Raw genomic sequence first — 21,815 nt, 5'->3', positions numbered from 1 at the left:
TCAATGCTCTAAGATTTATAGATCCATGCGGCCATGTAGTCCGTGAGATATATATGAAGTACACTGTGAGAATGTTGTTGTAGTTACTGTCATACTCTAGCTTTATTTGTGTGTTTATGTTTGTAGAGATAGTTCTTCCTGTCTCAGTGTCTCTCGTGGCCATCCTGGTGGGTGTGTGTGTGGCAGCAGGGATGCTCTACATCTGCAAGAAGAAGAAAACCACACAAACACCAGGTCAGTCAGCTGCACAAACCGTTGCCTCTGCTAAACACACTCTCTCACTCACTCACAGTCACAGTCACAGTCACACTCACACACTCTCTCTCTGTCTCTCTGAATCTTGATCTTCTCAGTGTTAGCCTGCTTGCTAACACAACTCCCTCCTTTACCTGAGGATGTGTTCCCAGTTGATAGGATATCATTTATACCATATATTGGAGACCAGTCTTGGATTTTAGTCACGCTTGTTAGATGTAAAATAACGTTCCAACTTTGCGTTCTTGTTTACGAAACTTTATTTCCCACAGTAAGATCCAATCAATAAAGTTGTCCATACATCCAAACTTGCATCTCATTTACATGTAACAGACCTTTGGTGGTACAAATGAAGCAGTCAAAAAGCTATATGCGCTCTCCCTCTGTCAAGCAACACCTGACACCTGCATGACCTTTCCCACCTATATTGTGTGAGCGCCATCTAGTGTCCCAACAAGATTTAAACATGAACCCCAAATGGCTCCTACAGTATGTGTTCAATCAGGAATCAGGCTGTAGTCTTGTAATGATGCGCATCAAGGGAGAGAGGAAGGTTTCACTCAATAGATTCAACCGTGTCTCTGATTAGAAATTAAAATAGTCCAAGTTTAAGTATCCTAAACAGAATAATGGGTGTCAACCAATAGCCCAGACCCTACATAAATATAATCAGTAGAAGGGGGGGGGATAAGTAGAGTTGAAAGTTGAATGCAGGTTACCATGTTTGCTCTCTGCACAGCACTGTAGCCTATCCGCTGGCTACCGTTACATGAATGGTGCTGGTTGCAACTGCCACGATCGATTGTGCTTGACATCTCTTTATTCTAATTTAATACGAGGGCAAAAACTCTCAAACTTCCCTGCTTAGCAACCATGAAACTAAGATGTAAAATGGAAGAAAAAACTAAAGGTTAGCTTTTAAGTGGACACTTTTCAAGCATTCTAAGACAACAATGATTACAGAAGTGCATTGTCTACTGTTGCTAGATAGGTTGTTGTGAAACTGTATTACTTAGGCTGCAAGTTTAGCCTACAAAATCACAAGATTATTTTCAAAGCAATGAGTATGACGTGACGAGAAAAGTCATATCAATGATTTATTTGTCAACATCATCCCCTCACAAACAATACAAAAAACAAAAACACTTCAGCTCTAAGGCATGACCAAGACAAACATAATGTGTCAAAGAAATAGACAGCCTAGAACCTAAGAAGGACTTCAAACTCCTGTTGCTGCAGGAAGTGTAGTAGGAAGCCAGTTTATTTTTTAAATGCAGAAAAAGCCCCTTCTCTTAGGAAACCACAGCTACAGGGTCATGTCATATGAGGAATTGACCGTAAAAGCTAATTTCATTTGATAGAGCAAACTTGATACAACCTTGGCTTGATACAGCAAACTTTGTACTTTATAAATCAAAGACCTCAGTGTCATTACCTCCATTTACCTCGGGGCGTTATTTGTGAGAAAACAGCCTGATAGGCTTATGCTATGCGGGCTTTGGCCAATGACAGGCTGTCATTGTTCTGACTGAGATAATATGCACCAGGTCAGCGAGTGAGTGTTTTGCGTACAACTTAACGGGGAGACAAACGCTTGTGAACCGGTTCATAACTTTTAAATCGGGGCAACGACCGGTTCATGTCATTTTATTATCGATACGGGACTTCACGCATCGATGTAGTCGTATCTTACACGCTAAAAACGGATATAGATACGTATCGGTTATTTTTTAAACCCCTATTTGTATATAGTGTAGACACAGAAACACTTGACTCATCCCACATCACCTCAGTAGCATCTCCTACCGCACCTCTATCCCTTTGCATACAGACATGCAGGCTGTTCTTCTGCTCTTACTGTTGGCTGGAGCCTCCAAAGGTAAGCAGTTTTAGAATGAGATTAAAGCGTTTGGCTGGATATTTCTGTTGTGTTGTGTTTGACTTAAGTACAGCTTTAGTTGACTAATTTATAGCTTGTAAAAGTAAACAGGGAAAGATATAGCCACGCATGAGAGCAGATGACTCCCCTGCATTAGGGCCTGATCTGTACAGTAGGGCCAGATACGGGCTGGATTAATGCCAGATGTGGGCCGGATTAAAGCCAGTTGTGGGCCGGGTTAATGCTATTTGTGGGCTAGTCAGCCTCTCTCTGGGACTCACACATGCTGCTGCGTAGGATTAAACTCCTCTGCATGAGGGAGTAATTTCTCAGAGGGCAGGAAGGTGGGCCGGATCCACTATCACACATCTATGTCGGGTCTGAGTCCAAAACTATTCCAGAATTCCCTATCTGAGTATGTGATCCACCATACAGCTCTGTTTCAGAAGTTAACCACCACCAGCACAGAACGGGCCCTTTTACCATAAAAGGCATGAAACCACTGCTGCAAGCGCACACCAGTGAACTATGATAGTCATGAGAAACTAGCTCACACATTTGACCACTGTGATGGTAAAGTTAGGGCAGATGACGCACGCACGCACGCACGCACGCACGCACGCACGCACGCTCTCTTGACTGGGGTGGTCAGGAAGGGGTATGTGGGCTGGTTGAGGCATTTAACATCTTTGTTTAGTGATAGTTATATAGTGGGATAGTTGGAATGCAGGATTGGCATGTGAGTTTTTGTTTTGAGTTTGATGCTGCCTTGTGCTGTTGAGAATAACTGGCATGTCTTATCTGACACCACAAATGGTATGGACACTAGAGTCTATTTCTCCCAACAGACTGCATTAAATGTGACATCTGACAACTTGACCATTTACCATACTCACTCTACTCCTACAACTCTAAGTATTACAGTCTTGGACATTCATTGTAAAGGCCTGGTCATTTTCAATGTTCAATTATAAATAAAAAAAAACGTCTTATCATTTATTTTATCCATTCAAGTAGGTAGGGTGAAGAATGCTTGTGAGTTTAAGATGAAATTAAGGTTTTTTTATTGTGGACTGAAGTTTCAAAACAGTCATTTTTGACTGGGGCACAACATGAGGGTTAACCTACTGTCCTCCAATACTAAACTTGACATGATTATATATATTGAGGGATGTCATCCATCCCTGACTGATAAATGTAGTGTGCTGTTTCTATCTGTTCTACAGTGACTTCTCAAAGCCAAGACTGGCCACTCTATCTGTTTTTCTGTCACATACACAGGGCTATTAAAAACACAAACAACTAATACAGCTCACTGATACAGATGTGTTCAAATAATGAGACACAATCTCCTCTTTTTACACAGGTCTGGACTCCATCTGTGATGTTACTCAGGATGCTCCATGTTATGGGGCTCTGGGAGGACCTGTGTACCTGCAGCTGATGAGGGACACCACAGGATATGAACTGAGGTTTCATAAGGAACATAAAACCGTTTTTATACTCAGACGATCCAAGACAGTGTTTGATGAAGAGTTCAACACCCCATCATTTCGTCAGAGGTGGCAGTTTGTTCCTGATAACGGGACCCTGATTATAAACCCTGCAGAGAGGAGAGACTCAGGAACATACAGAGTGGAGATCTATGAGCAGTCAACAGGGAAGAGTGTGGGAGATAACACAGTACAGCTGATCATTGAAGGTAAATCACTTCATCTTGCCTCTTATGCGTTATTAGATTGAATATCTCCTGCACTGTCATTCTGAACTCAAACAGTGGGACACAATGAAGTTTAGTGAGGATGTCTAAGTCGTCAAAAAGGACACAGTGCAGTTGATGATTGAAAGTAAATATCCTCATCCTCCTCAGGCGTTATTAAGTTCGATAATCTTCCTCAGCATCTGACTCACTGTAATGGCAGTAAGAGAGAGCTTGAGCAGTCTTCCCCTGCATTCCTAGCTTCATGTGTGAAACACAGCGAGAGATCTAGGAACTCATAAGTATGGGGCCTTTGTAATATGAAACAACTAATACAGCTAACTGATACAGATGTGTTCAAATAATGAGACAAAATCTCCTCTTTTTACACAGGTCTGGACTCCATCTGTGATGCTACTCAGGATGCTGCATGTTATGGGGTTCTGGGAGGACCTGTGTATCTGCAGCTGATGAGGGACCCAAGTGGGCATGAACTGAGCTTTCATAACGAACATAAGCCCATTTTTAGACTCAGACGATCCAAGACAGTGTTCTACGATGAGTTCAACACCCCATTATTCCATCAGAGGTGGCAGTTTGTTCGTGATAACGGGACCCTGATTATTAACCCTGCAGAGAAGAGAGACGCAGGAACATACAGAGTGCAGATCCATGAGGAGTCAACAGGGAAGAGTGTGGGAGAGCACACAGTACAGCTGATCATTGAAGGTAAATCACTTCATCTAGCCTCTTATGCGTTATTAGATTGAACATCTCCTGCACTGTCATTCTGAACTCAAACAGTGGGACACAGTGAAGTTTAGTGAGGATCTCTAAGGCGTCAAAAAGGACACAGTGCAGTTGATGATTGAAAGAAAATATCCTCATTTGCTCTGCAAGGCGTTAATAAATTTGATAATCTGCCTCAGCATCTGACTCACTGTAATGGCAGTAAGTAAAGAGAGAGAGTTTGAGCAGTTTTCCCCTGCATACCTAGCTTCATGTGTGAAACACAGCTAGAGATCTATGAACTCATAAGTATGGGGCCTTATTAACATGAAATAGTTTTTTTCTAATTTTATTTACAAACTGTTCTCTTTACACCTTTTTACAATACATGTTCATGTTATTGAAATAATTTCATGAGCCACACAAATCTCTGTTTGAAGCAAACAGTTTGTTCTGCTTTCCGTGCCCCAGAAGTGAATTTGAGGGACAAAATGTATTCTGTTCATAGCATGAGTGTCTTTCACATTAATTTTATCTCACTAACCAGAGTGACATCCACATTATTCTGAATAAAATGATCAATACATTAATTTCAGCCTTGTGCATGAAAGGGTTGTATTACTGTTATCACTCACAAAAAGCACCCAGTGTCAGGCCGGAGTCAGGGATTGATGCAGATATAGTGTCAAAAAACGCTGTAATATTTCTCCTGAAAAAAGCAGTGCACATAATTCCAGGAAAATATAACACAAAACAAGTCAAGAAACAGTCCAAGGATCAAAGGCGAGATCAAAAAGTAACTCCAGCATGCTATGTGACTAGTCCGTAGAACACAAAGACTCTGTGATGACATTCCCAAAAGACCAGGTATAAATACTCAGGTTAATTAGTCACTTGATAGTCTGATGAACAGGTGAGTGCAAAAAATGGCAGGAAAACAAGCAAAGGCAGGAAGTAGACACAAAAGGTGAGAGGTCAAGTCTGCAGCACATGGAAACCAAAAATAAACACAGAGCACATGGTAAGCCCAAAACAGCGAGCTAAAGGAGTCCCTAACGGTCCTCTAGAGGCCAAAACATTTCCCAACCCGTGACACACAGTGAAGGTGAATTCATTTGACATTTTACTTTAATGTAAATGAAAGATGATGATGTTGATGAAAGAAGAGACCTTGAAGATAGAGAGGGACGCCCCTGCTCTGATAACATTTGATTTGGTAGCTTTTTCCACTATTGAGGGGCCACGAATGAAAAGAGTCTGGACTTTGCCTGGACTGTGATATGAACTCGGGGTTAACTAGTGGACACCCAAAACAAACATGGCTATGTGGATGGTAACATTCTAATCCTCACTAGAGTCCCTCCTCTCTTCCAGCTCCTGTGTCTGTTGTGAATCTGTCAATCAGCTGCTCAGCCTATGGGGAGAGGAGGGTGAGTTGCTCCTCCAATGGGGATGGTCTTCAATACAGCTGGTCTGTGGATGGAAGGCCTCTGAGTGAAATCTCAACCAATCAGAGTACAGAAAGTCAAACCAAGACCAATAAGACATCTCCAAACACACAGGAAGCATCTCCCAGTGGTTCAACTGAAAGGCCGGAGTCTAGTCCTGATCTTGACACTGATCTCAGTTCATCTACCCTCACACTCCCAGAGGGCATTCAAGGACATCTCACCTGCTCAGCCAGAAACAACATCAGCAGCGCCAGTGAAACACAACTACTACCCTCTTGCATAAGTAAGGTCCAGGAACACGACAAAGAGGGTTTATAGTTTGTGTGTGTGTGTATGTGTGTGTGTGTGTCTGTATGTGTATGTTGACTTATCTTAGTTGCTTTTAAATTCCAGTACATTATCCATCCCTGACAGATAACTGTAGTGTGCTGTTTCTATCTGTTATACAGTGACTTTACTAAGGCTAAGACTGGCCACTCTATCTGATTTTCTGTGACATATACAGAGCTATTTGTTTGCTGTTTTTGTGTATTTTGTTTTGTGTTTGTTTATCTTTGCCCTATGTAAAGCGTCTTTGGGTACTTTGAAAAGCGCTATATAAGTTGAAAGTATTATTATTATTAATAATAAATAATGAGACAAAATCTTCTCTAAAAAAAAAAGGAAAACTTCTGTTTTCACACAGGTGTGGGCTCCATCTGTGATGCTACTCAGACTGCTACATGTTATGGGGCTCTGGGAGGACCTGTGTATCTGCAGCTGATGAGGGACACCAGTGGGCATGACCTGAGCTTTCGTAATAACAATGAAACCATTTTTAGATTCAGAGCATCCAAGACAACATTCATTAAAGAGTTCAACACCCCATCATTCATCCAGAGGTGGCAGTTTGTTCCTGATAACGGGACCCTGATCATTAACCCTGCAGAGAGGACAGACGCAGGAACATACAGAGTGGAGATCCATGAGGATTCAACAGGAAAGAGTGTGGGAGATCACACAGTACAGCTGATCATTGAAGGTAAATCACTTCATCTTGCCTCTTATGCGTTATTAGATTTAACATCTCCTGCACTGTCATTCTGAACTCAAACAGTGGGACACAGTGAAGTTTAGTGAGGATCTCTAAGGCGTCAAAAAGGACAGAGTGCAAGTAAATATCCTCATCTGCTCTGCAAGGCATTAGTAAATTTGATAATCTGCCTCAGCATCTGACTCACTGTAATTGAGCAGTCTTGCCCTGCAAACCTAGTGTGAGAAGGTGAAATTTTCTTCCCCTTCTCACTGACGGTGTGGGGTGGACTACCCCGCCACAATGGTTCGATCCGGGCTTCCCCCACCATAGTGGCTGGACCCGGAAGACCAAAGTGCCTCAATTGAACTCAGCTGGCGGCCCTATTTAAAAGGCGCCTCATGTGCATGAGGAGAGACTTTTTTTTCTTACCACTTGGGATGGCCATGGGAGAACTTTGCAAGAAGGCATGAGAGACTGGGAAAGACGTTTGCGTTTAAGAACACTTACCTGCTGTGAGGTGAAGTGGATTTAGTATCTAGCTGTGTGGATACTGTTAGGGCTTTAGATGTGTTCCTTCTGAACCTGTGCTGTAAAGATGTTCCTTCTGACCCTGTGCTGTAAAGATGTTCCTTCTGAACCTGTGCTGTAAAGATGTTCCTTCTTAACCTGTGAATCTGTGCCTAGCATGCTCAAGGATCTGCCTAGTTCTCCCTTATGTCTGTAGCACTTTGAGTGCGGCCATCTTTTGTGTTTGTTTATTGTATAGACCTGTTTCGGGGTGGATACAAAAGAATCCCCCCAGGTAAATAAATGAGAATATATTTTGATATACAAGCAACCATCTCCTGCACCCTTCTTCCCAACAACACCACCCAGTCCAGTCGCAACCTCCCAAAACTACGTGGGGTGACCGCCCGGTCCCTCACACCTAGCTTCATGTGTGAAACACAGCTAGAGAGCGAGGAACTCATAAGTACGGGGCCTTTGCAACATAGAGTTGTGTCTTTGATCAACTCCAAGCTGATCCAGATTTTATTTACAAACTGTTCTCTTTACACCTTTCACAATACACGTTCATGTCATTGAAATCCTTTCATGAGCCACACAAATCTCTCTGTGTTTGAAGTATTTAGTTTTGCAATCCTTGCCTCAGTGAATTTGAGGGACAAAATGTATTCTGTTCATAGCATGAGTGTCTTTCACATTCATTTTCTCTCACTGACCGGAGTGACATCCACATTATTCTGCACAAAATGATCAATACATTAATTTCAGCCTTGTGCATGAAAGGGTTGTATTACTGTTATCACTCACAAAAAACACCCATTGTCAGGCCGGAGTCAGGGGTTGATGCGGATATAGTGTCAAAAACTTTGTATTTTTATTTTCAAAATCAAGAATTAATCCAGACAAAAAACTAAATATATCTCAGGAAAAAAAGCAGGGCACATAAGCAGGGCACACAAAACAAGTCAGGAAACAGTCCAAGAATCACAGGCAAGACCAAAAGGTAACTCTAGCATGCTAACATCAGCAGCGCCAACAAAACACAACGACCCTCCTGCACAAGTAAGGTCCAGACACACGACACAGAGGGTTTACTGTTTGTGTGTGTATGTGTATGTGTATGTTGGCTTATCTTAGTTGCTTTAAATTCCAACAAATTCTTTTTTCAAAGGTCACCTGCCTAGCCCTAGTGTATTGAGCAACAGCATACCACTTGTCACATGAAGTACGTGTACATCTTCTTGCCACCGTTGCCTTGTGCTTGCTGTGTGTGTGTGTATATATATTGTTACATGCACGGCTCTATGCATGAACATGAAAGGGAGTTCCACACGCAAGGTTGTAATAAGTAAGGAACATTTATTAAAGTATAATAGAAAAGTCAGTATAATTGCCAGAAATAAAAGTGTAGTGCAAGCCGATGTCTAATGGGTGTACATACTGTATGTCCAAACAAACAAACATAAACGACGCGTAGAGGAGAGGGAGCCTCCTGCACCCTGCGCCATGGCCCTCTTATGGTGGAGCTCATTAAGCCTACATTTCGCACACCTGCGAGCACCTGCACAGACTCTGCTACCCAGCTGTGGAAACAGAGCACTGATAGCAGGGGGCGGGGCAGACCAGGCTGGGTCGTGACAATATGTATGTGTGTATATGTATCTCTACACTAGAAACAAGAGATCATATCAGGTTATCAGAGAGACCTTAAACATGAGATCATGTTTGTGCTTGAAGGGACCGGCATAGGTCATAAGAATATGCCATAGTCAATAATTCAATGATATTATACCTAGTTATAATTGTTACTTTTATTTGGATTTAACTAGCATGTTTACAGTTCCTGGGTGAATATACTCTTGGGCTGACCTGGGGAGGGAGGTGTGATATTAGACTCACCTTCCCCCCCCCAGGTCGAGACAAAGAACCCTGCATGCATGGCCCATTTGAATAGACGGTGACACCCCTTAATGTCAGTGTATTTAACAGACTGTTCCTCAAGGAACAAATCAGATATGCTGAGGTGAAGTTCTGTGAGGGAGGATGGATCTGAAAGTCTCTGTCTCACAAATGGTCGGCCGCCATTCTTCAAGAATAAACCTGAATCCTGACTGATCAAACCTAAGACTGAATCTTCAATATATGGTATAAAACTAATTACCATCAGATGGAGGTCCTCACCGAAAGATACGCTCTTGTATTTGCTGATTCGAGTTTGCTGTAAGATGCCTTTTCACCCCGGTTTGACACAACACTTTGGTAAGTATTCGAGTTTGCTGTAAGATGTCTCTTCACCCTGGGTTGACACAATACACAGAGTGTCAAGACACACACACCTTCAACCATCATAGACGATCAACTCCAAGGGACCACGGAAAAATCGGGAACGATTACCATCACCATCAAAGACACACACATTCTGGAGTCACACACACACACAGAGACACACACAGAGACACACACTTAACCGTATTACCGTCAACCCACATTACAATAAAGTAATGCTCCATGTCATGTACCCCTCAGTAACCAGAAAGGAAATGTTTTAAAATGTTGTGACACTATAATGTATCTCCCATAATCCGTTATCTTCTGTACTATTGTTTAATCCTAACCTTTCATTTTAGCTTAGTTTACCTTAGAGTTAACATGTGTAATTAAGTTTGTTCTGTGTTCTCACCGCTTGTAAACTGCATTTTCCGAATGGGTACCATGTACATATATGTATTACTTCTGTTATATTTCTCTGCTCTCACGGCTAAAATAGGATGGTTATGTTGATATAACATCGGGAAGGAATTTGTCCCTAAATCAGAGGTCCACACAATTGGCGAAAAAGCGTGGGGCACTCTGTAACATGGGTTTCGCCTTCCCTCATGAGAGAATGCCATATTTATGAGACAAAGACTGAACAAAGCCACTCACTCAAGAAAAAGAAAATAGTTAAATGATCTGATGTTTAAGACATACAGTCTTAAAAAGGGGGAATGAAGGGACCAGCATAGGTCATAAGAATATGCCATAGTCAATAAGTCAATGATATTATACCTAGTCATAATTGTTACTTTTATTTGGATGAGTCATGAGCCATGAGTGGACCTTGCTTGGTGAATATTCTTTGTCTCTGACCTGGGTAAGTGAGGTGCGACATTGGTCTCACCTCCCCCCCAGGTCGAGACAAAGAACCCTGCATGCATGGCCCATTTGAATAGACGGTGACACCCCTTAATGTCAGTGTATTTAACCGACTGTTCCCCAAGGAACAAATCAGATATGCTGAGGTGAAGTTCTGTGAGGGAGGATGGATCTGAAAGTCTCTGTCTCACAAATGGTCGGCCGCCATTCTTCAAGAATAAACCTGAATCCTGACTGATCAAACCTAAGACTGAATCTTCAATATATGGTATAAAACTAATTACCATCATGCTATAAGTTGTGTTGTTTATCGTGTATACTGCAATTATGTAGTCAGGTTGTCCTACAGTAGATTCGACTGTACTGTAGAAAACGTTTAGACTACAATTGTCCTTTGAGTTACTGTTGTGAGCTGTTGGAATGTTTGCCCCCCTAGAGTAGTCAGTAGTTTGAGCTTTTGGAGTGTTTGCCCCCTAGAGTAGTCAGTAGTTTGAGCTTTTAAAGTGTTTGCCCCCTAGAGTAGTCAGTAGTTTAAGCTTTTAGAGTGTTTGCCCCCTAGAGTAGTCAGTAGTTTGAGCTTTTAGAGTGTTTGCTCCCTTGTGCTGTGAGTGAGGTATGAGGGCTACTGAGGTGTCTCTATAAACAAAAATAATTTTACAAGGCAGAGGCACAGAACTCCACAATGCAAAGCAGAGTTTTCTCCACCATTACTTCTCTCATCTCTGTGTGCTGTATGTGTTCAGGTGTGCACAGATAGACACTGGTGTTTCTCCTCTCATGCCTATGTGCTGTATGTGTTCAGGTGTGCACAGATAGACACTGGTGTTACTCCTCTCATGCCTATGTGCTGTATGTGTTAAGGAGTGCACAGATAGACACTGGTGTTTCTCCTCTCATGCCTATGTGCTGTATGTGTTAAGGAGTGCACAGATAGATACTGGTGTTTCTTCTCTCCCTCAGATGAGCGTAAGGACCAGGAAGTGGATCTCACTCCGACCTCTATGAGCCGCAGGAGGGGGAGGACACCAGAGGAGGTGCAGATGCAGTGACTCCCCATTGGCTCAGATGGGGACACAACAAATAAGGAGACACTTACAAAAGCACATATTAGAGATGAAGAATTTCTATCCTGGTTCTTGACTGGAGAACATCAGAGAATCTGGCTTTGATGAAGTAGTGGAATCCTTATTTCATCACACACACGTCCCTGAAAAAGCTTTTGTGTTTATTTTATACACACACAGACACTCTCTCTCTCTCTCTCTCTCTGTCTCTCTCTCTCTCACACACACAGACACACACACACACACACAAACAAACATGTGATGGAATCTCTGTAAGCACGCTTAAGTTGAAGAAGGGACCGGAGAGTTGAACAAGCCACTTGTTCAGGTCTCAGTGAAACAGACACATCCAAAATGAGTTGCAGATACAACATAAGGAGTTATTGTCTTACAACAACAGAATAGCAATATTTCCAGTTCCATCAGTCCCCTATATGAGCATGTATATGCTCACACAATAACCACCATGCAACAGCCAATCAGAGCAGGAAACATCAATATATGTTACAGATACAAATGATACAGAACAACAGTAGAATAGCTATTTTGCAGTTCCATCACATGTGTAAGAGGTTGGAAAGGTGTTTCTGTGTTTCTCATTTCCGCAGTCTTGTGTGGATGCTTTGCCGTTTTGTGTACCAATAAAATTGTGTTTATCTGACACGTGAGTCCTGAAGCTCTTTACTATTGACTAGAAGGGCCAAGCCAAATGTCGTATCTCGCAATGTTAACGAAATTATACTAAATTTGTCAAACAAATCCAGTTTACACACTTGATGACAAATTAAATTAAATTTCACAACAAATTCACACGCAAAGTATTTTTACAGTTTGTAAAGTTTGTATTTACACTGACTTGTATGACTTTGTACAAACCATAGTAAATGTATTCAAATGAGAAGTCAGAAGAAAGGAGTTGTGTGTCTGTGGATAGAAAAACCCATTCATAAATGATTGCGTATTTGTGGATCATGGTCTGTGCATTTACACATATTTTGAGTCATTTTCTCTCCACACTCTGGTCCTGTAGGGGGCATCATCTGTGTTTTCTCCAGCTTCACCGGCCACCTGAGGGCAGCATTGCACACAATCCATCCCTTTCTTAGCACTCCCTACTCCACCAACATCTGCCATCTAAACACTTGCCTCTCTCTTTCCTCTGCTCTCCATATGAGGGGTGTGTGTGTGTCTGAATCTTGCTTCATTGCTGAGTCTTACAATAGGACCGGCACAGTACTGATCCAGCTAAATGACCACCAACATCCAAACACGTCTCTCTCTATCTCTCCTGCACTCTCTCTCCGCATATGATGCCCATATGTGGTCTGTGTCTGTAAGGAGTTCTGTATTTGTGGCTAGAAGAACACATCTGTAAGTTATTGCATATTTGCTGGTAATGGTCGGTGCATTTACAGACATTTTTCTCCATAACAGAGGAACAGCCACTGGATTCACATACACACACACAGGCTCAAGGTACGACACCAGAATGATGACATTGCCCTTATTTAAAGCATAAACCATTAAAACTATCATTAGGCAGGGGTAGTGGCACTACTAAAAAACATGCTACAGGTCCATTCTGTGCAAATTCTGAGTGACGTGACAGTGGGGTGAACGTACTGTTAGTCTGAAAACATGTCATAGCCCCCGTCAGCTAGCAAGCTAGCTACTGTGACAATCATAGAACTACTAGCTTGCAAACTAACATAAAAGACAAGTTTCATGAAGATGACATTGGCTTCACGGTATTATGCAGATGTCATTTGCTCTCACATTTCTTGTGAGACCACAATCATTAATTTTATAGCCAACTGACAGGAGGACAGCTTTTGCATTTAGTTTCATTACCATGGTAACCACAAACCACAAGCGCTTACTAGCAACCAACCACAAGCCACACTGACGTGAGCTGTCTCACACAACCTGTTCCTTTCCCACAAGCAAACACACTTTTTCAAACAGCTTTTATGCACACAGTCACACACTCTTCTGCTAATCATGTCTGTATGTCATAAATACCTCTGAAAAACTACCAGAAAATGAGCAAAGGTAAAAAGTCAATATTAGATTTGGTTAAAAATATATCAAGGGAATACAAGTTATTCAATACATTCAAGTTATTCAATACATAACACACTTCACATCCAACACCCCTCATGCCTGACTTAATGAAGAAGGCAATAAGGACAGGTGTCTAGTGAAATGCCTAACTAGGCCTGTGTGTGTGTGTCCAAGGTCTCTCTCCCGCTCTATGCTCATGTGTGTGAAATGCTGTGTGAGTTCTGGCTGTTGGTGTTATGGGCAGGAAGACACCTGTGCCTCTTAGAGTGACAGGCAGGAAACCAGAATAGAAAAGAAAAAAAGTTACACTCTCTCACACGCGCTCATGATCACTGACTCACAGACACAGACACATTGTATATTTGTCAAACACACATGCACATTTACGCACATTAACATACATACATACATACACACACACACACACAAACACACACACACAGTTGTAGTGAGCGCAGTCACTAGGATACTACGATTAGCAGCGTTCCGGGGCTATGGTGCAGGGCAGGTGGCCCCAACTCTATCAAACAGGAAATTACGTCAGAGAGCTTCTGAGAATAGGGTCGGATCCAAGAAGTGAAGCCTTTCTATATCTCTATATATCAGGTAGACTGTATGTAAGTGTCATCACACTGTACCTGCATTACAACGCTGTTTTACAGACCAGGATGAAAACTGTGTTGGGACTTGTGGTTCTGCTGGCTGCTTCTTCTCATGGTAAGTGTGTGTGTGTGTGTGTGTGTGTGTGTGTGTGCGTGTGCAGGATGAGTGTGTGTGTGTCTGCTGGATGAGTGTATATGTGTGTGTGTGTGTGTGTGTGTGTGTGTGTGCAGGATGAATGTGTGTGTGTCTGCTGGATGAGTGTATATGTGTGTGTGTGTGTGTGTGTGTGTGTGTGTGTGTGTGTGTGTGTGTGTGTGTGTGTGTGTGTGTGTGTGTGTGTGTGTGTGTGTGTGTGTGTGTGTGTGTGTGTGTGTGTGCGCAGGATGAATGTGTGGGTGTCTGCTGGATGATTGTATATGGGCCATTCTACCGAATTGGTGCAAAGTCAGGTTGGAAATATTTTGAAATTTTGTATGTTTTATTCCCAAAACTTTTTCCGTATATATATTGTACCATATCTAAAGTACACATATCTAGTAAATGAACCGTCAATTTTTATGTTGTATTTTCAGAATGTGTTGGAATGTTTTTCCTCTCCGAAAAATGTTCATTACCGAAACATAGTAATACACTATAGCAGGGGTCTTCAACCTTTTTCAGCCCAAGGACCCCTTGGCTGAGAGAGACACTGAGCAGGGACCCCCACCGCCCCAAATTTGGGCCTGATATTCATATAATTTATTTGGAACTAAGTGTCAGTCACACACACACACACTCCCCTACACATGTTTGAACAAAATTACAAATCATCTGTGACACACAACTCGTTTCAATTTATTCTGTTTATTATTGACATTTGTTGTCCCTTACAGTTAGCCATCACTCTGTATTCAATTAGGTAGGGACAAAGAATTGAGTAGCTTGAGAAGCTTAAGTATGGATGAAATATCTCATACCTAGTGAGAGATCTGACGTTTGCGAATTCATCATTCATGTCTTTGGCAACAACATTCTTCCTATGAAGCATGCAGTGCGTCATACATGGCTCTTGTACCGTCTGTGCACATCGCGACACATTTTGGCCAGGGTTTATCATGTTCACGGAAAAAATTGTCGATCACTTTGGAAATCTCTGACCTTTTTTTTACCTCCAGGCAGCTGCTTACAGAATAGAAATTCCTCCTGTATCTCATTTTGGTCGACAAATCACAAAAAAGCTAAAATCTGAGCGTCGTTTGACACATCGGTGGATTCATCTAATTATAGTGCAAAATAATCTGCCTTCAGGAGTTTTGCGACTAGTAGTGCCCTCACATCAGCTGCCAATTCATCAATAGGGCGGGCATTGGGATGCTTTTCAGTTTTTTTACGCACTCATCCTTCCCAAACATTGTTTTGCACATATCACTAGCTGTTGGCAATATTAAACTTTCCGCAATTATGTATGGCTGTTTGGTCTGAGCGACACGTAATGCAACTTGATAAGAGGCTTTTAAAACTAGCTCGCACACTTTGGCTGATTGTCTCATCAAGGTCTGCTCATCAAGATTTTAAACAGGAAATATTAAATGTTTTTTTTCTTTCAAGTGAGCATGGGTTGTCTTTGAGTGTCGTTGCAGCTTTGATGGTTTCATAGTTTCGTTTGATAGCACGGAAGAGCAAACCACGCACACTGCTAATTCTTCACCATCGGTCTCTTTGTAGGTGAAGGCAAACTTCAGATAATTCTCTGAATATTTACGTGTCTTCTCCCGTTTGCGCTTTTGGCTGTTAATGGAAGGGCTGTTGGCATCCTCTGAAGGTAGATCATCTGAACCTCCATCAGTGGTGTCTGACGAGGAGCTTTTGTTCCGAGAAATTACAAAACGATCAATTATTTCAAATTGTATGGTTATGGCAGGTAACGTCTTTTGGCACCAGATAGCTAAATGTAGCTAAAAGTGCATATATTGCCATTATGATCAAATGATCGCGTAAAGACTCATGGGTAGCCTATGTATTATTGTTAAGGAATAGAAAGCAATTTTTACGTTCTGTTTATGTTTATGTAGTCGTTTGGACGTTTTTAGTTTTTGGAAGAGGGAAAAAATGCTTCAGATGAAATCATATGGCGGACCCCCTGCAGTACCTCCGCGGACCCCCTGGGGGTCGCGGACCCCGGTTGAAGACCTCTGCACTATAGGAAAAGAGTATTATTATGAACCTGTTCAGATTGTGTTTCCTTCCCTTATCTGAAGAGTATTTTTACAAATATTTCTTGAAGGTTTTCACAATGAAATCAATAAAAATGAAATTTTTACCAAATTTCAAAGTTCAATTTATACAATTCATCAAAATCTAAGTGCAATATTTCGTTGTAAAATGCAAAATACTGATCATATTGATTCCAGAGTTGATGATTGATGAAATTGAACATACATTAAACCAATCAGTATCATAACATTTTAGTTGATAACTCAATATATTTTATTTTTTACAAAACATCCAGTGTTTTGGTAGTGACTGCACTGTTTCGGTAGTGACTACCCTGTTTCGGTAGTGACCACAGTATTTTGTTTGCAAGGTTGTATCATATTTCCTCAACCTTATTGCTTAATCTTAACTCATACCATGCTTTAGGTTGGGAATATTAAAAACACAAATGTTTTGTGCTTTTGCTGTCTTTTCCTCCATGATTTTCTGACCTTCTTTTGCTCCCTGTTGGATAAATCACTGATACATTTCAACTTTCCTTCTTCCTTTCGTTTCTTATTTCTTTCTCTTTCCTTCCTTAAATATTCTTGATGTTTCACTGGGTCATCCCTCACTCTTTGTCGGTATTCTCTCAGCCTCTCTGCTCCACTTTTTTTTCCTTTTGGCATTTTGGTGTCTTATGATTCTTTCTCTCCGGAACAATTTCAGATAGAAATCAGCATTATCTACATGTTTACCATTTAGTCCACATAACACATTTATTTCAAAATGATGGGATTGAACTACTTACCATTCCATTTTGTCACTACCGAAACGATCATGTCACTACCGAAACTTTACCATATGTTTTGGTAGTGACTGTTTTGGTAGTGACTGTTTCGGTAGTGACAATTCTAGCTAACTTTGAGCATAAATAAATAATTCTAGCAAGCACATGGCTAGCAAATAAATCTTTGAAGAGGTGTAAACACAAACAAACATAATACTTTGCATAAAACCCCCAAAAGTTTACTTAATTGAAGAAAATATGTGTTCGGTAGTGACAATTCTTAAGGTTACACACTGATTTTCAGACTTTGGAACACATTTATATCAAAAGTATGGGATCTAGCTACTTACCATTCAGCCATGAGGGACAGGGATGCAGTATCACTGCCTGGTTATAAATGCAGGGATGTGGCTAAAAAACAGGCTCAGCCAATGGACTAAAACTCCTGTGTTTCATTAGTGACATGAAAACTATGGACATGATTTTTTGAGTATAGTTTTTTTTTTTTATTAAACCCACAATAAATCTAAATCTTCCAAGTTCTGTTTAAACCTAATCATAAAGATCTTTGAAATTAGATAATTGAAAAAAATCTAAAAAATCTAGAAAGTTTTATTTACACAAATTGAAATTTAGATGCCAGGGTTCGGGACAGCTACTTCCCAATAGAGAGTACCCTATAAATGATGATTTTGTATATATTTAGCTTATCCCCATCTCATTTAATGTCTTGGGTTTAAATAGACCATAACATATTCTTAGTAAATATCTATGTCTGAATACTAGTTTTTCTTGTTGTGGGACCACACTTTGCACCAATTCGGTAGAATGGCCCATATATGTACATGAGAGTGTGGGCTGCATGAGGGAAATCATAACTTTTTAAGGGAATTATCTTTTACACGTAAAGTTGGATTTTACTGTTGTATTGCAAATGTTGTGGTAGCCTAATATAACATCATGTTGCGAAATAGCTAGTCACCAGAGGAAGGCTAACGTTAAGTCACTGACAAAGCGTTGAAATTAATCCTAGTTTGCTGTTTATTCAAGGTAGTTTAACGCATTAATAATGTTTTTGAAGTTAACGTTACTCATTGAATCACTTTCTCTTACTGTATTGTGGTACATATTTAAGTATAACATATAGGCCTATAATATTGGATTTACCGCAACATCACCCACTATAACTTATGATAACGTGACATTAGTGGAGTGACAGTGTTTGCTCGTTTGTCTTTGCTGTGCTGGTTCGCTTTATGGCACTTTTGGAGAGGCTAGCCAATACATCAATGACAGGCCTAGCTACAAGATCATAGGCCTAGCTACAACATCATGGGCCTAGCTACAACATGATAGGCCTAGCTACAAGATCATAGGCCTATCTACAACATCATAGGCCTAGCTGCAACATCCTCGGTCTAGCTACAACATGATAGGCCTAGCTACAACATGATAGGCCTAGCTACAACATCATAGGCCTAGCTACAACATCATAGGCCTAGCTACAATATCCTAGGACTAGCTACAACATCATAGGCCAGCCTACTATTTCTTATTTATTTTTTGATGGAATGTGATTTAGTACTTGAATGTGCAGATGGCTAATTATCATAATTTGCACATAACCCCAGACCTTAATACACGCTTTTGCATGTTTTCACACGCACTCACGCCACACATCCAATTCAATTCAATTCAAAATCAGATTTAGGGCCGAGACGCTTTCGTTCCTTTTCAAATTTACCGAGGGTATCTGGCGCTAAGGAGCGCATCTGTAACCCTATTCGCTGCATAGACATCTTATTTACCCCAAGAAGTCCAGAAGTTAGCGACAGAAGAAGAGTTACAAAGAGAGACAAACGCGGTAGAAACTCGGGAAGAGAATACATCGCTGAAGAAAATTTTCATCTCCAAACTGAGCAGAGACTAGGTATGTTAATGTCATGTGGTTCAATTAAGTACTCACTCTCTTAAACTTTAAATTATTCGTTTGTGCGTGTGAACTTGATTTTGTGTGGTGAATGTAAACTCAGCTGTTATCTGCAGGTATCTAATACTAGTTTTGTAAATGTCTGTCATATATGGTGAAATTCGTACGCAAGCTATGTTCCAAATGTATGGTTCCAGCAGCTCTGCAAGGCCATGAGGAGCCTTGTGAAATTGCCTATAAAGAGAAGGCAAACCATTTGCCAGGTTAGTGTTTGGCTATTAGTATGATCATACACTGTGATATGTGATAGATAAAATGTGATATTTAGTCTTGTACCTAGCCTTTTGCCACTTCATGAGTAGAAACCTAAGGTTTGTGGTAGTCCTTCCAACAGTGAGCTTCTGGTTGGATTTATTGCCCTATGTGTCAAGCTGATATTGCTGCATCAGTAGCCTATGTTAAACAATTTATGTTAAGCTGATATGCTGTATCTGTACAGGGAAAAAGTTGAACATTGGGTTCACAACCAGGGCTAAACTTAACAGATATCTTGATGAGGGTGACATCACACCACGGCAGGTGGATTCATTCCATGAAGCTGTGTTGATTTTCATTTTGATTTTTTTGAGAGGCTTGCTGCCGTCGCCAAGCTGGTCCTGGTGTTGCCCATTCGAATGCAGATGCTGAGAGGGTGTTTTCAGTTGTGGGACTGAACAAAACTAAGACCAGAAATAGCCTGGCATTGGATGGCACCCTGTCCTCAATAATGGCAATAAAGATGGGAGCCCTGTTTCAGATGGGAGCCCCCCTCAGAGGTCATCAAGGCCTCCAAGAAGGCCACAGGCCAGTACAACCTTGCCCACAGATCTTAGAAAATGACTAACCAGCTTCTGATCTGCATCTGATACCTCATTTTTTGTCATGTGTTGATCCATTGTATTGCTTAAAAAGGCTACTGTTTAAGCACTTTATTTGTTGCACTTTGTTGTTTGATGGAACGTGTGGTGGGAGGCTTTGAATAATGAAAAATATTTCTCCCTAACTAATCTTGTGTAATTTTTTTCTGAACATAAATCATAAAGTGCTCTTAAGAATACAATTATTAACAATCTAGGTTAGGTTTCAGTTAAGAATTAGTTGAATACCATTGTAATCAAAATGTCAATCAACCTATGGTCAAATCTTAAACACAGGTCTATTAATTAGGCTATATTGTGGTACATAGACAGTCATTGAGGCACAACAATAGTTTTTTTGGTTGAATGTTCAGCTCAAGTCTAGAAGGCCCTACAAGTCATGATCAGATGAACATGAATCAGAATAAGTTCAGGTATTGCACATCTTTAGCATACCACCCAAAAATCCACTAGAATGCAGGAAATAACATCTACTTAAACCAAAATGTCCTGGGGGTGGACCTTCAGCTATGTCTTTGCTTCACAGAATGTAACCAATGTTGTCCATCTCCAGTAGGCCGCCCCTATCAACGAGTTTGGGCCCCATAAACCACAAGAATGCAGGGCACAACATGGGTACAACGCCAAATTAATTCCAATTCCCTGATATTTGAGCCACCAACGTGTGTGGCTGCGTGCGCGGCAAAATTTTGGTCACCCCCGACAGAATCTCACTCCAAGGTTTTTTGAAAAGTTGGCAGCTCTGCCTTAATATAATACATATATGCCTAATAGGTGTTATAAATATCATCATATGAAGTTACTCACTACTTAGGTAATCATTTTATGAGATATATTTTCACTCTTACTCAAGTCATTATTTGTATGGGTTCTTTTACTTCTACTTCACTAATATTATAAAATATAAATACTTCTACTTGAGTACTGCTTTGGCTTACTCTAACCACCTCTCTATTGCACAATTCAAACACATTGGTATTTCTCCTGATTACTCCTTACTGCTCCTGTGTGGCTGTCCTCAGAGCTGCTCCTCGTTACTCCTCACTGCTCCTCACTGCTACTGTTAATACTGTTTATACAGTCCTCAGAGCTATTCCTCGTTACTCCTCACTGCTCCGGTATGACTGTCCTCAGAGCTGCTCCTGATTACTCCTCACTGCTCCTGTATGGCTGTCCTCAGCTGCTCCTCATTAAAAGGCTGTGAGTGATTTAAAGAGTGAGATCAGAGTTTCAGTGATCAGTGCCTGACTTACCCTGGAGACTCTGCATGTCAGACAGCCATCGAGACCCCTAAATTTATATCTCTGCAGTTCAAGTGTCATTTACGAGTCTGGCAAAGGCAGCTGTCAGTGACTTGACTTCGGCTAGGCACAGCGCAATTAAGTTGCAACTCAGATATGCAGACGACAGGTGACGAATTAGTGTTCTCCCTTTGTTATCCGACAGTTTGATAGATAGATTTTAAAGATCAAGATCATAGATAAATTGGGTTATTAACTGAGAGTATGTTAAACAGTCTGTAGTTGTATCATTGTATCATCTGTTACCATTCGAAGTAGGCTAGTTAGTATAGGCTAGCTAGTCTGTGTCAGGAATAACAATCCT

The 21,815-nt window shown here is 41.1% G+C and overlaps 2 protein-coding genes across 3 annotated transcripts in view; both read left to right on the top strand.

The window, feature by feature from the left end:
• LOC105910533 overlaps window positions 1-11,931 on the top strand; it is a 35,858-nt gene extending 23,927 nt beyond the window's left edge. The window contains exons 1-6 of one of the 2 annotated variants that reach the window (XM_042708019.1): window positions 1,839-2,134; window positions 3,501-3,836; window positions 4,227-4,562; window positions 5,937-6,296; window positions 6,699-7,034; window positions 11,631-11,931. In XM_042708019.1, coding sequence (XP_042563953.1) covers window positions 2,089-2,134; window positions 3,501-3,836; window positions 4,227-4,562; window positions 5,937-6,296; window positions 6,699-7,034; window positions 11,631-11,719 — 1,503 coding nt within the window. In that variant the 5' untranslated portion in view covers window positions 1,839-2,088 and the 3' untranslated portion in view covers window positions 11,720-11,931. Of the gene's footprint in view, window positions 1-1,838; window positions 2,135-3,500; window positions 3,837-4,226; window positions 4,563-5,936; window positions 6,297-6,698; window positions 7,035-11,630 lie in introns of those variants that run through there. The other variant, XM_042708020.1, reaches the window with a different exon arrangement.
• Window positions 11,932-21,330: 9,399 nt separating this feature from the next.
• The window catches only part of si:zfos-1069f5.1 (macrophage colony-stimulating factor 1 receptor), a 4,153-nt gene continuing 3,668 nt past the window's right edge, over window positions 21,331-21,815 (top strand). The window contains exon 1 of the mRNA XM_042707970.1: window positions 21,331-21,410. Within this exon, the coding sequence (XP_042563904.1) occupies window positions 21,331-21,410 (80 nt within the window). The remainder of the gene's footprint in view (window positions 21,411-21,815) is intronic.

The sequence above is a fragment of the Clupea harengus genome, chromosome 6 (assembly GCF_900700415.2).
Source record: "Clupea harengus chromosome 6, Ch_v2.0.2, whole genome shotgun sequence".
In the NCBI taxonomy this organism is placed as follows: Eukaryota; Metazoa; Chordata; class Actinopteri; order Clupeiformes; family Clupeidae; genus Clupea; species Clupea harengus.
Note: the sequence above shows the minus strand (reverse complement) of the source record. Positions and strands in the feature narration are given on the sequence as shown.